The 13,877-nt window shown below is 54.2% G+C and overlaps 1 protein-coding gene and 1 long non-coding RNA gene across 4 annotated transcripts in view; one reads left to right on the forward strand and one right to left on the reverse strand.

Moving 5' to 3' along the window:
- Fam222a (family with sequence similarity 222 member A) overlaps positions 1–11,024 on the forward strand; it is a 45,133-nt gene extending 34,109 nt beyond the window's left edge. For all 3 annotated transcript variants that reach the window (XM_031337497.1, XM_031337496.1, XM_031337498.1), the window contains one exon: positions 8,630–11,024. In XM_031337497.1, the coding sequence (XP_031193357.1) occupies positions 8,630–9,909 (1,280 nt within the window). In that variant the 3' untranslated portion in view covers positions 9,910–11,024. The remainder of the gene's footprint in view (positions 1–8,629) is intronic.
- Positions 6,778–8,738, reverse strand: LOC116068226. Its single transcript, XR_004109501.1, has 2 exons — positions 8,554–8,738; positions 6,778–7,022 (listed from the first exon to the last, which is right to left on the reverse strand). It is a non-coding gene; the product is annotated as an uncharacterized LOC116068226 (long non-coding RNA).
- Positions 11,025–13,877: the final 2,853 nt, after the last annotated feature.

The raw sequence follows: 13,877 nt of genomic DNA on the forward strand, positions 1-13,877 counted from the left end.
GGGGGGTGGTCAGGTCCTGGCTGGAGCCCATGCAGGGCATGTGTGTGACTCTAGGGTGGGATGGGACACTGGCAGTCAATCCCAACACATTGCCTGCTGCCTCCCCAGGCCTCAGCACTTGTCTCCACTGCAGGGAGAGGTTCCCCACCCCAGTGCATCTCCATAAAAGAGAATCATTAAAAAGCACATAACCCAAATGAGGTGGACTGCTCAGCCCGACTCTCACACCTACTCACAGTTGGGCATTTCCTATGACCTGCCATTTGGAGCATCTGCCCCAGTGAGCTTTGAGCCACTAGCATTCTTACAGGGGTTGCTGGTTCTAGTTACAAAGTGGACCAGCAAGATGTCTCAATGGATAAGCTTGTGTCCAAGCCTGATAACCTGAAACAACACAGCGGAGGGAGAGAACTGACTCTTATAAAGTTATCCTATAACCTCCACTTAGGTTGCCTTCCCAGTACCAAAATAAAAATGTAAAACAAAAACTAGAAGGGGCAGGTGCATCAAACTTATATCCTTCCTGAGGGGGTAGGAAAGTCTGATGTGCTGGTCACCTGCCAGTGAACCTGAGGGCTTGGAATTTGGTGGGAGCAAAGCCCCCAAGCTGCTGCCTGTTCACAGGGAGAGAAAGAAAATGAACACATACACACCAGGGAGGGAGAAGACTGTGACTCTAAGCCGACTTCTATCACAGAGGATGCCGGGCTTTGTGTATGGATGGCCACTTCCAACCTTGGGCCACACAGCCCAGTGCGCCTTACTGCGCCTTACTGCCCAGCAGCTATCAGTGTGCAGGAAGCAAAGGCGTGACTGTTCTGATAAAAACTCACTGGTGGTGGGCGTGGCAAGAGCTGCAGTTAAGTGCTTACTTTGCGAAGACCTCAGTTCCAATCCCACAGCCCTTTGTTCTGTGTTGCTTGGAGACAGAGGTTCCTGCTGCTGCCCAAGCAAGCCTCAAATTATAGCAACTCTCCCGCCATAGCCTCTTGGGCACCAGGTTATAGGTGTGTGCCACACCCAGCTACCCTCCGCCTTTACTTATGTGCTTCATGTGCTCACCGGCTTGCATGTGTCTTCTTTGAAGATGTGGGTGCAGCTCTTCTTTTCTACGCAGTTCCTTGACTCTTCCTCTGGTTATCCAGGTCCCAAGTGCATTCTGGGTGCTGGTCCTGCTTCATGTGCGTGACGTGGGAGAATCTTTTCCCGTTCTAAAGCTGACTTCATCCGACTTTCCAGTCCTCTCTGAAGCATCTACTTGGATTCTAGTGGCATCTACTTCTTTTGTTAGGGTGCTTTTAGACAAGGCCTCATGTGACCCCAGCTGTCCCTCAGCTGCCCGAGTTTCCTTCTGAGCATTTCTCGTCTTGAGGCCAGTGAGATCACAGTGGGTGGAAGGGTGTGCTACCAAGTCCCAGGACTGAGTCACTGCCCAGGACCCACCCACGTGGTGGGAAGACGAGCACACGTGGGACGTGCTTGCCTTCCATCCCCACAGGTCATAAATGAATAAAAGGGTTTTGAAAGGTTTTAGCTTTTCCATGTAGGCCTCTAATATTTTGAGTTGATTTTTTTTTGTATGGAATGATCCAACCTCATTATTCTGCAGCTGTATCACTACCAATATCTAAATACCTAGCTGTCTGCACCACCAGTCTTAAAAGACCAACTTCAGCTGGTGGTGCACACCTTTGATCCCAGAAGCAGGCAGATTTCTGTGAGTTCGAGGCTAGCCTGGGCTACAGAGTGAGTTTCAGGACATCCGGGGCTATGCAGAGAGACTGTGTCTTGGGTGATGACGACAACCAGCTTCTCCCCACTGATGCTTCTGTGGATCTCACGTTGGACTCTCTGGCACCCTGGTGGACTGCCGGTGGCTCTCCTGTGCCTGGCACCCACAGTGGCCTGAGTGTTGTAACTTAGCACTGAGGTTCAAAATTAGAAATGGTGAGAGCTCTTCTGGATCCCTAGAATTTCAGGACAAGCTTCTTAGTTTCTGCAAGGCTGCCAGCTGAGATTACAACAGGAATGGTGGGGCCTGGAAACCAGGTGCCAATCCCAAGTCTCCTGGTGCTCGAGCATGGGACGTCTTCCCATTTATTGAAGTCATTTCTTTCAACATCTTGTCACTTTCAGACCATCTTGTTCTTCTATTGAAAATGTATTCCTGAGTATCCTATTATTTTTGATGCTGTTAGAAACAGAATTGGGGATTTTTGTTGTTTTATTTTCTGTTTTCTGTACTTTGTTAATCCCCATGCCAGGGATGGAACCCAGGGCCTTTGTGTGTTTGCTCAACAACAGTTCTACCGCTGAGCTACACCTTCTGCCCTGGTATTTGATTTTATTTCCTGAAATGTGAGCATATAGAGCTAGAACTGAAAGAAAGCAGATGGTAGTGGGCAAAGGGCTTGAAAGCCAGAGGAGGAAGCTGGGTATGACAGGGATGAGTGAGGCTGGCCCTCCTGTGCATGGTGCAGACTAGAGTCATGTGTACCCAAAACTGCCAAGCTAAGGGGCAGCTAAGAAATCCTGAAGCTTAGGTGAGGGACAGGCAAGTTAGGGTGGGGAAGGATGGAAGTGTCCCCCAGCCCCACCTTTTAGGATAACAGAGGCCACCCCAAAGCTCCAGCTAGGGCATGAGGTTGAGCAAAGCCTGGGGAGCGCCCACCTGTTTCAGTATGTGCAGGATGCTCCCTGATTAGACACACGTGGCTTCATTCACGCGCCCAAGCATCTGAACACTCTCTCACCCTGCCTCAGGAGCTAGGCGGGAGAGCTCTTCTCACCCCAAGCCAGGGAGATCCCCAGCCATTAACTGAGCATGCCTGCAATTATCCAGGGTCTGATCCTCTGGTCAACCACCAGGGGTCAGTAGGTGCAGCAGATTGGGGTCCCTGGGACAGCCAGCACGGTCCCCAGCCCCAACCTCTGTGACTGCTTGAGTCCTTCCCAATAAAGACCGGAGAACAGCTGCTCTCCCCTGCCCAGTAGCCTCCCGCCCCCTCCCGATCGACCTCATTAGGCATTCCGCTGGTGCCACCAGCTAATTAGTGTCACGTTAATTGAGCATTCAGGAGGCTGCCACCTCCAAGGGCGGAGTGTCACGGTGAAGGGGAATACAGATGAAGGGTGGTGCCCAGGGACCCTCTCTGTCCCAGAGAGGACTCACACACCCCTCCCTCCTTCCTTCCCATCTCAGCATAGAACGCGCTGGGACTTCCTGATCCTGAGGAGGAAAGGAAGTGCTGCCAGCCTTCCCCCTCCTGTGGGAAGAGGACAGCCCCATTCCGTACCCTGAAATCTAAAGTCCTCCAGAGACATGCCCTAAGTCAGGAGGGCCGGCCACCCAGGGAAGACCCAGTTCTAAGCTGCTGTCTGCAGCCCCGCGCTCCTGAGCAGGTCCCTGCCCTTCCAGAGTCTCACCCTGCTTTTCTGTGTAATGGAGCTAGCCCCATTATACACTTCACAAAGCACAGCCTGTCCCCAATAATTCAGGCCTGCATTCTGCAGCATGTCTGAGGCACAGAACCAGTTCTGTTGGCAGCTCAATACTACCCCTTGAACAGGCATCTCATTGCATGCTTAAGTCTCCCGGATTCTAGAAGCTACCCTTTCAGCCCTGGATTGGCAAGAACCGAGGCGCCTAAGGTCTGCGTGGTCAAAGTGAAGCCCAAGAACCAACTCTAGTCGGTGCCTCGGACCCCACAGCGGAGCCTTGCTCTCTCTTTCCTGCCAGGCAGCAATGCAGTGAAGCCTTCTCTTGTCTCCCTGAGGCAACATTAAACCCCACTCAGAGGGCTGGTTTTAATTGGCTTAATATACTCGTTAATAACCGCATCTATTTAACGCACCTGTAAAAGGCCCATAACATTAACTTAATGGCAGCGACAGTTCTCCCCGGCACTTCCTGCCAGCCTTTAAATCTCCAGACAAGCCTTTAATGGGGGCTTCATGGATGGAGATGGATTGGGGGAAGAGACGAGTGGGGAGAGGCAGCCCAGGTCACCCTTGCTTGATGGCGTCCCTGCGTGTTTAACCTTTCCTGAGAAACCAGGCCTCCTCCAAAGCTGTCTCAGGAGGGCACAGTACCTGGCCCAGAGGACACATGTGACAGACACCGTATGTGCATTCAGGGCCTGTGATGGGAAGAGAGACTGCAAAGGGAGAGGTGGCCAGCACCTCCAAGGTCGCCCTGAATACACCTTAGTGGAGCTCCAGAAAAATCCCTGTTATCAGTACCCAAGGACACAAGGAAGACAGACCCTTTGCATGAGACCCGTTCCTGAGACCCTCCAGGGCTCACGCAGTGTGAAGCCAGTTAGGACAGGCTGGGAGAAGGGCCTTGGTGCACTGAGGCACATAGGGTAGAGCTGGGACTTCAAAGCCTGTCTGTCACCTGCCTCTCAACTCCACGCCCCACTCCCCCACTTTCTCCAGCCAGGCCCATTTAATACCCTACTCAAGATGGACACGTCGGTGGATTAACCTGTTAGGGCCCTCAGCCTTTGTACCACCAACTAGGGACCAAATCTCTGACACATGGCCTTCCAGGGGATTTTTATATCCATCCTGGGGAACCTACCACTTGGGGCACATACCTAAATGACCACAGTTGCCCAGGGCTGGAAAGTTTGTTCCCCCCAACACCTGGATCTCTGGGTTGCTGGCCCCTCTGCTCAGATCCTATATGGCTCCCTCTCCTCTTTTTTCCCTTATTTAGAGGTCACTTCCTCACTGTCCGCTGAGTCCAAGCTAGGAGCCCCTCCAGCCCACCATCAGTCCACTGAACCTCACTGCTGATTCCTGGGGCAGCGTGGCAAACTTTCCCAGGAACTGGCACCCAGCAGCCACTCTGCCCCAGGCAGGACAGGCCGGAGTCTTTCCCACAATGTTCCTGGGGGTGGAGGGAGAGGCACTTAGGCTTTCTGAATGCAAGATACCTGTCTGTGACCTCTCCACACAGCTGAGTCTAAGCAGAGGTCACATGGCCTCTTACAAAGTGGTATCGAATCAAAAAGCTTTGATGCCTGCACTCAGGAGGCGGAGGCAGGCCATCTCTGAAAAACTTTTGTGAGGTCTACACAGTGAGTGCCAGAACATGGAGAGGCCCTGTGTTTAAAGACATGGTAGGTAGGTAGGTAGGTAGGTAGATGAATGGATGGATGGATGGATGGATGGATGGATGGATAGACGGATGGACAGACATAGATTAAAAACTCACCTCATAAAAGCCACTCCTCTGCCTACCCACACTACATTCTCCTCAGGACAATCAAGCTACTAATCCAGTTCATGTCAAATGAGGAGAATCAGACACCACTATTTATGGGAGATGTGCCCAAGGATACGGACATGTCCACCACCCCATCAGCCTGCCGCCATCCTTTTCCTGGGGCTTGTTGATGCCCGCCACCCCCATACAGGGTTCCAGTTCTTTAGCTTGCTGCCTGTGTAGTAGAGCCCAGGCAACGGTGGGTATTCGGCAGATAGAGGCAGTGGGCTGGGGTCCAGAATGGATAGGCTCAGGTGTCTGCTGATCCCTTCCATGATGAGAGTCCCCAAACCAGCTGGAACACGGGGAGTTGGATCTCCTTTTCACATGACTGAGGAGCCCACTGTCACAGAGCTCCCTAGCCCCTCCACGAGGACCTCTCCCTATTCCCTAGGGCTGTGTGTTTACCAAACAGACTAATGGCATGCACGCTTGTGGCTGGGTTTTCTCCACAGAAAAGTCTGGAACTTTGCCAACCTGGGCCCAGGAGCCAAGTAGCCCAGGGCCCCAAGCCAAGTCCACTGCAGAACAGGCTGTTTGAAGCACTGGGGGAAAGCCAGAAAAAGTCTTTGGGGGACCAAGGTTTAAGACAGAGGCTACTATGTCAAAGGTGTACACGGAGGCCATGATTAAACCAGGTCTGTTATGGGAGGCTCTAGCAGCCTCGAAATGGCCATGCCCTGACAGGCTTGACAGGAAACAAACACTGACTGCTCTCTCTCTCTCCCCTCCCCCCCCTCTCTTTCCTTGGAAGCTGAATGATGGCCTCCTAAGGGTGGCCCCAACCCCTCTAGGCCCTGCCTGGGGTAGAATGCTGGTGACCCAGAAAGCAGACTGATCTAGCTCTGACCTTGGCTGGTTCTCTTCACCTGTAAAGTAGAGACCCATGTGTCAAGGGTTACCTTGTGACCCTATAGCTGATGGGACTCAGAAACCCAACGGTCCCTCAGGCCCAGCTGGGACTGAACTATCTGCTTCCCACGAGACTCACAAGGCCGTTGTCCCGTTTCTGGTCATCTCTGCAGCCTCTCCACAAGGTCCTCTCGTGACTCTGTGTTGTAGGAGAGCCACATCCCTTCCAAAAGGTCTTACTGATTATAAAGTTCAACCCTACCTGTATGAGACACGAGGACTTTCAGGGGCTTGAGTGGTCAGTGGTCAGGAAGGCAGGTCTCCAGGCCAGCTGCCTCATGTCATACCCACCCATCCTACCTACATCGCAGGGATGTACCCCTCTCACAGTTGTCCAGCCCTCCATATACAAGCCACTCAGAAAATGGTGGATGTGGAGCCTGGCACACAATCACCACTGACAGAAAGGCTCCATATCCAAACACCCTCTCTTCTCCCTCAACAGCAGCAGCACCATCACCGAACCACCACCCGCAGGATGCCCACTGACCAGAAGGGGGCGAGGTGCGCCCTCTTTTGGTAACAAGACCAGAGAACAATTGTCTCTCCTTTTTTCCTTAAGGTTTCGAACACCTAATTTATTCCATCCATTAGATAGATTTTGTAGATTTAATCATTTTCACAGTTGGTGGCTCATTGGATACTCAAGATAAACTCGGAATGAAAGCATAATGCCGAGGACAAATGAGTTTTCACACCACAATGGCAGAAGCTTGCCTAGAAAGAGAGTTTAAGGGGAGCGAGAACACACATGGATCTCATTTTTCCCCCTCCCGGCAGCTGCTTTTGCTGAGTCTGGTGGGTTTCCACAGCTAATTTCACCAGTTTCGTTCATCTGTAAAATTGCATAAAAGTGACATTTTTGTGCTCATTATAGCAACTGCTGATTTATGGCTGGCAAATGAAGAGCTGGTCCCTTTTTTGCGGGACTCTCAGAGCGGTGCTAAGTGCCCATGAAATTGCTTGTATAATGTAGTTTAAATCCAATCGCAGAGAAAGATTCCCCCATTGGCCAAAGTGACATTTCCATTCTCCACACCAAGTTTATTTTAGGCTACTTAAGAGCAGGGGATGCCCAAAGTGGGCAGGGGTGGACGTACTTGCTGGGCCCAGGTTAGGCCCAAAGATTGAGAGGTGAAGGGATGCTACCCTGGTCCATGTTGTAACTGCCCGTTTCTGCATCACCCCTGCTCAACACCATCTGTAGCTGCTCAGGACCCTGAGCAATGCACTTGCTGACCCGTGGGGCTGGACAGATCCAAGTCTTTTGCTGTGCACTTTGGGATGTGAAGCAGCCACCCAGTCCGCTGGAAGCCGCCAGTGTACATGCCCCTAGTCATGGCAGGCACATATCTCCACTGTTTAGAGTCCCCAGTATAGTGAGAAGTCACCCTGGTGGGCCCGGACCCTGGCTCTGCAGGCCTGAGCTTTCCCAGCTGCCTCTGGTGACCCTGTCTGGGAGAGCTTGCTCTGCTGCTGGCCTCCCAAATACAGAGAGCCATCATCCAGACTAACGCTGGACCAAGGCTGTGCCGGTCAGGGCTCTGGGAAGACCAGACAGGAGGCCTCCAGTTGAAAGGCCTTCGTGGATGTCCCTCTCTGGTGAGGCCCTGCCCCAGGGCAGAGTTGAACACAGATCCCTCCCCACCTACCTACCCAGTTCTGCCTCATGCACATGGACCTGCTAAGCCCTCCCAAATACCCATGAAGGCACCCTTAGGAGCAATACTGCCCTACTTTACAGAAGAAGAAAGGCAGGCTTGGCATGGTGAAGCCCTTTGCCTAAGTCCCCCAGAAATGACAATATCCTGGCTCTGCTCTGTGCCTCACCCCACTGGGCCCCTTGGTACAGCCAAGGTCACACTGCTGACCCAGCACCATTATCATCCCCATTCCACAAGTGAGAAAGCTGAAGCTTGTGTAAGCAGACAGCTTGCCCAGGACTACACAGCCCACCTAACCTGGTTCCACCCGAACCCCAGCAGTACCGCTCAGTACAGGTCTTCCTGAATGCCACCTTAACCCCTGCCAATGTCCCCCTGACTCAGAGGAAGCTGTGGGCTAGGCTCCGATCTATAATGGCTCAGGATGTCAGAAGAGGGTCTTCATACCAGCAACTCCCCCCAGACCCCAGCAGAGCCAACTGTGGCCACCTGTAGTATGTCTCACAATCTAGAATGTCACACCCAGTATGTCCCACACACAGGGCAGCCACCGTGAGCACCCTGTATCAGATTCACCTCCCCCCCACTAGGGACACCAGCACAGCTAGTCTGTGTTGCTGGAAGTGGGTTAGGGCTTGGGGTACTCAGTTGGTAGGGCCTTGCCTAGTATTCTGAAGCTAGGACAGACATTATGGCACACACCTGTGATACTGGCGGTCCGGTGGGGAGCCAGGGGCTGTGGCTGCCCAGTCTCTCACTTGTGCTTCTGTCCCTGCAGGTGAATCCGTGGCCAGCTCTATGCATTCCTCCCGCTACCCCAGCCCAGCCGAGCTGGATGCCTACGCGGAGAAGGTGGCCAACAGCCCCCTGTCCATCAAGATCTTTCCCACCAACATCCGAGTGCCACAGCACAAGCACCTGAGCCGCACGGTCAATGGCTACGACACCAGCGGCCAGCGTTACAGCCCCTACCCTCAGCACACCGCCGGCTACCAGGGCCTGCTGGCTATCGTCAAGGCTGCCGTCTCCTCTAGTGCGCATGCGCCCACCGGGCACGCCAAAAGCGTGCTGAAGAGCGTGGAAGGCAAGCGGACTAAACTGTCACCAGCCACCGTGCAGGTGGGCATTGCGCCCTACCCAGTGCCCAGCACCCTGGGGCCCTTGGCCTACCCAAAGCCACCCGAGGCGCCTGCACCACCGCCTAGCCTGCCTGCAGCAGCCACGGCCACCTCTGTGATCCCTCTGCCAGGCAGGGGCCTGCCCCTCCCCCCCTCCAACCTACCCTCTATCCATAGCATTCTGTACCAGCTCAACCAGCAGTGCCAGGCCCCGGGCGCTGCACCCAGCGCCTGTCAGGGCGTGGCTGTGCCCCACCCCAGTCCAGCCAAGCATGGCCCGGTCCCTAGCTTTCCTAGCATGGCTTACTCCGCCACAACGGGTCTGCCAGACTGTCGGAAGGGCACAGAACTAAGCCAGGGAGCCACACCAGCCTTGACACTGGCTGGGGCCACCAAACCCACAGGGTATGCAGAAGGTGGCCTGGATTACCTGCTGTGGCCTCAGAAGCCACCCCCACCCCCACCCCAGCCACTGCGGGCCTACAGTAGCAACACCGTAGCCGGCAAGTCCCAGTCCCCAGAGACTTGTGGCGGGAGGGCCTTTGAGAGGGCCAACGGGTCGCCCCATAACTGCAGCATGGGGCTGCCCAGCAGCTTCACCGTGGGTCAGTACTTCGCTGCCCCTTGGAACAGTGTTCTGGTGACACCTACCAGTGACTGCTACAATCCAGCGGCTGCTGCCGTAGTGACAGAGCTGGGACCAGGAGTTGCCCGGGAGCTAGCCGGGCCTCCTGGAGACGCACTCTCAGGCCTGACCAGCAAGAGTGTGTGTAACACAGCGGTGCTGAGCAGCAGCCTCCAGTCGCTGGAGTATCTCATCAACGACATCCGGCCACCCTGCATCAAGGAACAGATGCTGGGCAAAGGTTACGAGACGGTGGCCGTGCCCCGGCTGCTGGACCATCAGCACGCCCACATCCGCCTACCTGTCTACAGATAAGGTCTGCCCTGCGGACACACGGACAGACGGACAGGGTGCTGGGGGTTGCCAGGCCATAGCACAGGGCAGGAAGCTAGCAGGGCGCCCCGCCCACCCCGTGTCCACTGGGAAGCCAGGCAGGTTACCTCCTCACTTCAGTGGGCAAGCGGGCTGATCTCACACACTAGGGCTTCTCCTTCCGCTTGCTGCCCCAGGAAGCAGGGAGGGTCCCAGGCTGGCTACAAGGCTCCTTCATCCTTCATCCAGGCAGGGAGAGAGGACCTTCTGGGTCTCCAGCAGAGGGGTGCTCCAGTCATCCTGTCATACACTGGGTCTCTACCCTCAGTCTCTCAGAAAAGGAGCAGAGGGGATCCATATCACGTCCCTGGGTCCAAAGTGCCCCATCCTCTACCAACTAATCCAGGTGAAGACCACCCTGACTCCAGATTCCCTCTCAGAGGCCTCAGGACTACCAGCCCCCTGTTCCTGCTGACTCTTCCCCTACCCACCCAACCTACTCTGTACACCCCAGACCAGCCCCGTCTCCACCCCTACCGTACATCTCACAGGGCTGCTGGGAACAGTTGGTGCATTGCACAAGGGCACCTTGCCCAAGGAGACTCCACTCACATCTTAGACTTGTGTATTTATTACAATTGTCTGCATTTCGAGGGAGGGACACCATCTTCTATTCGCACAAAGATGTCATGGGGGGGCTAACAAGGGACCTGTAAAGGCTCCATTCATAAGGACGATCTTGCCTTCTTCGTGTGTCGGGATCTCCTGGGGACCAGTGGGAGGGTGACCTGGCTATAACTGGAATACCCAATCCAGCTCCCGTTCTGACTCCCTTTTCCCCCTGCACTGCTGTGGGGATGGGGGTTGGGGGGAAGATAAGCCCAGGAAGTCCTCAAGGCCTGCAGTCCCCTGGCCCCGCCGGCCCCAGGCACTCCAGAAACGGAAGCAGAAGTGGTACTGTATCTCTCCAAGGCCTGTCTGAGCACTAAGTGCATTTACAAATCTCTGAGAATGTTTTTTTATACTAAAATTGACCATTATATTCTACTGTGAGAAGTGCAGTCTGTCTGCACTATATTGTTTTAAAAACGAAGAGAAAGAAAAAAAAGGAAAACAGATGGTGTCTCAGCTGTGGGTTTGCTGTGGAGCTGTTCCTTCTCTCTCTCTCTGACTCCTCCAACTCAGGGAACCACGGGAGGGTGCCCCAGGGAGTCTTGTAGGGGTGGGGTGGGGTGGCATGCAAGGTGTGCCATGCCCAACTTATTACAAAGCTCTTCAAGATGAGTGCTAGCCCACGTCTTCCGTGTCACCTCATGGACTGGTAGCCTATGGTCCATCCATAGGGGCAAACTCAATCTTGAGCCCCAGTAGCTTTTTTTCAGTGCAGGGGTGGCTCTGAAAACTCCCCATCAGAAGTCTGTCCTTAGATCCTGTTTGTCATTCTTCCAGATTAAATGGTAGCTAAGAACAGGCTAGCCATCATCCTGGCCAGCGTGGATTATGCAAACTGACACCATATGACGGGATATGGCATATGCCCATATCCTGCCAGTCCTGCTATTGGAGCTTGTTATTCGCCAGGGACCAGTTAGTTGTACCTCCCAGAGACCCATGACGGCCTTGTAAAGTGGGAAGTCAGCCTGAGGTTACACTCCTGCAGGCCAGGTACCCCCAAGAAGAAAGCCAAGAGGACTATCTGCCCTACTACCTGCAGGGGTCAGAGCACACCTGTCCTACCACCTGCAGGGGTCAGAGCACACTTCTGTCACCTGTTCTGGCACCTGCAGGGGTCAGGGCACACCTGTCCTGTCACCTGTCCTGCCACCTGCAGGGGTCAGAACACACAGCAGGATGGCGACCTCCCAGCACAAGGACTTCCTTGTCCCTAGCTCCTGCCCAGTCCAAGAGCCTGGCAGTCTCCAATCTGAGGCACCCCTCCTGCCCCACACAGAAGCCTGGCTAGACATAGAACACTGCTCGCCCCAGGCAGAACTTCCAAGTCAGCCAGGCCCTTAGCTGAGGCCACAGATTCCTGAAGCCTCACCCATGGTCTGTTCAGGAAATGGAGACTCAGCATCCATGTGTGGGCAGAACCAGGCTTTTCTGTGGGAAGTTCATGAGGCAGGCATCTCCGCTAGCCCATGGGGTACGGGAGACCAAGGTAAAGTCAGTAGAGAATCAGCAGGTGACCTGGTGACCTTGGCGGCCCTATCAGGTGAGGGATGAGATCACACTCATTTCCCAGAGCAGACACAGGGCCCAAGAAAATAATGGCACCACCACACTACCTAAAGCCAAGGCCAGTGGGACACTCAGAGCCAAGACAGGCTTAGCGGGCAGAAGGACAGGGTCTGAGCCCCCATAGCTACACTGAGGGCTGCCCTGAGGTATGCTTCCTCGGACGACTGCAGTAAAAAGCAGGGCATCAGGGACATCACATCGGGAGTGATAGAGGGCAGACCACTCTGCTATCAGCAGAAATCTGAGTTCCAAGTACCCATCAGGGCATGAGCCTGGGAGCCCACTGCTCTCTGGCTGGGTCCCCTCTCCCTGGGCCTCAGTTTCCCCTCTGGGAGCTAAGATAGCTGACCTGAAGAGAGTTCTAGGTCCTGTGGCACTGACCCACGCTTTCACAATGACCCTGGTCACAACCAGACAGGACAGCCTCGGGACAGGTAAGGTCACCAAAGTGATGGAAGGTGACCCACCCATAGTCAAAGGCTTGGGGACTAAGCAGCTTCGGTGTGCAGAGTGCTCTGCACAGGTGAAGCTCCTGAGCTGCTGAGAAGCGCTCCCTCCCTCCTTGCTGCTCTGTGCAGCAAGGCTGTGGGGTTTATTTGCCTTCAGAACTAAGGGCTGGCCGGCATGGTGGGGGCTGCATGCTGGGCAGCCAGACGGTGGCAGCTTCCCACCTCCACCCTCTCCTACCAGAGCGGTGGCTGTCTCTGTTCTATATGCCAAGCGCTCTCTCTCTGGAACTATCTCAGGCTCCCATGTCTCCAGGCTGAGCAGGTGGTCAGGTTCCACATCCATGGCTACAGTGTTAGAGCCAACAAGGGGTGACTTCTGCATCTTACCAGGTCAGGGCAGCCAGAGTCTGAGAGCCACTGGGACAGACACCAGATCATAGGACAGACACCTTAGGCTCCACCCCAAGCCCTGCCTAAACTAAGAAACTTCACCCTAGAGAGATGGACCACATTGGCATAGAAAAGGCTCTGAAGAGTCCTGCAGGCTAGATACCCTTTAGCTTAGCCACTATCCTGTCGACATCTGAACTTAAGGGTTTTTGGGGGTTTTGTTTTTCCTATTAAAGTCCCAGGGGACAGAGGATTCAGGAAACCCCCTCTGTGTGGCAGTGGAATAAGGTGCCTTATTCCTGGGCCTCAGTTTCCCCAGTTGTAACAGCATAATGTGCTGTGGTGGAGGAAAGATTTGAATCCAACTGTGGTCAGGAGTCCCAGCCTCATCTGACTTCACCACATCCTATCAGGAAGGGAGGATGGTGCAGCAGGATGACCCCTTTGAACACCCATCTGTTGCTTTGAGCGGGGAAGGAGCTCACTACATAGCCTGGCCTTGAACTCATCCTCCTGCCTGAGGGGCCAAGTCCTGAGATGGTACACCCAGATGAAAACGATTATGAAGAGAAAGCTGAGGCCCAGGGAGGGAAGACAGCTTTGCCTGTGATCACCAGGAATGTGATCCTAAACCGTCCAGAAACTAGGCCACCTTCTCACAGAACACAGGCTCCTCTCAAGTCCAGGGTCGAAAGTGTCCCTTAGGCCTTTTCTGAGAGGCCCCAGGTGTGACCACAGCTGACCCCAATTATGGCTGCCTGGGAAAGTTAGGGCACCTGTTGCTGATAAATTTCGACATCTTCATAGAGGTCCAAGAGACTAAATTAAAAAAAACAAAATTAGAATCCTCGTGGGGCTGGAGATACTGCTCACTACGGCACTTGCTAACAC

Source organism: Mastomys coucha, unplaced genomic scaffold, assembly GCF_008632895.1.
Source record: "Mastomys coucha isolate ucsf_1 unplaced genomic scaffold, UCSF_Mcou_1 pScaffold22, whole genome shotgun sequence".
Lineage (NCBI taxonomy): Eukaryota > Metazoa > Chordata > Mammalia > Rodentia > Muridae > Mastomys > Mastomys coucha.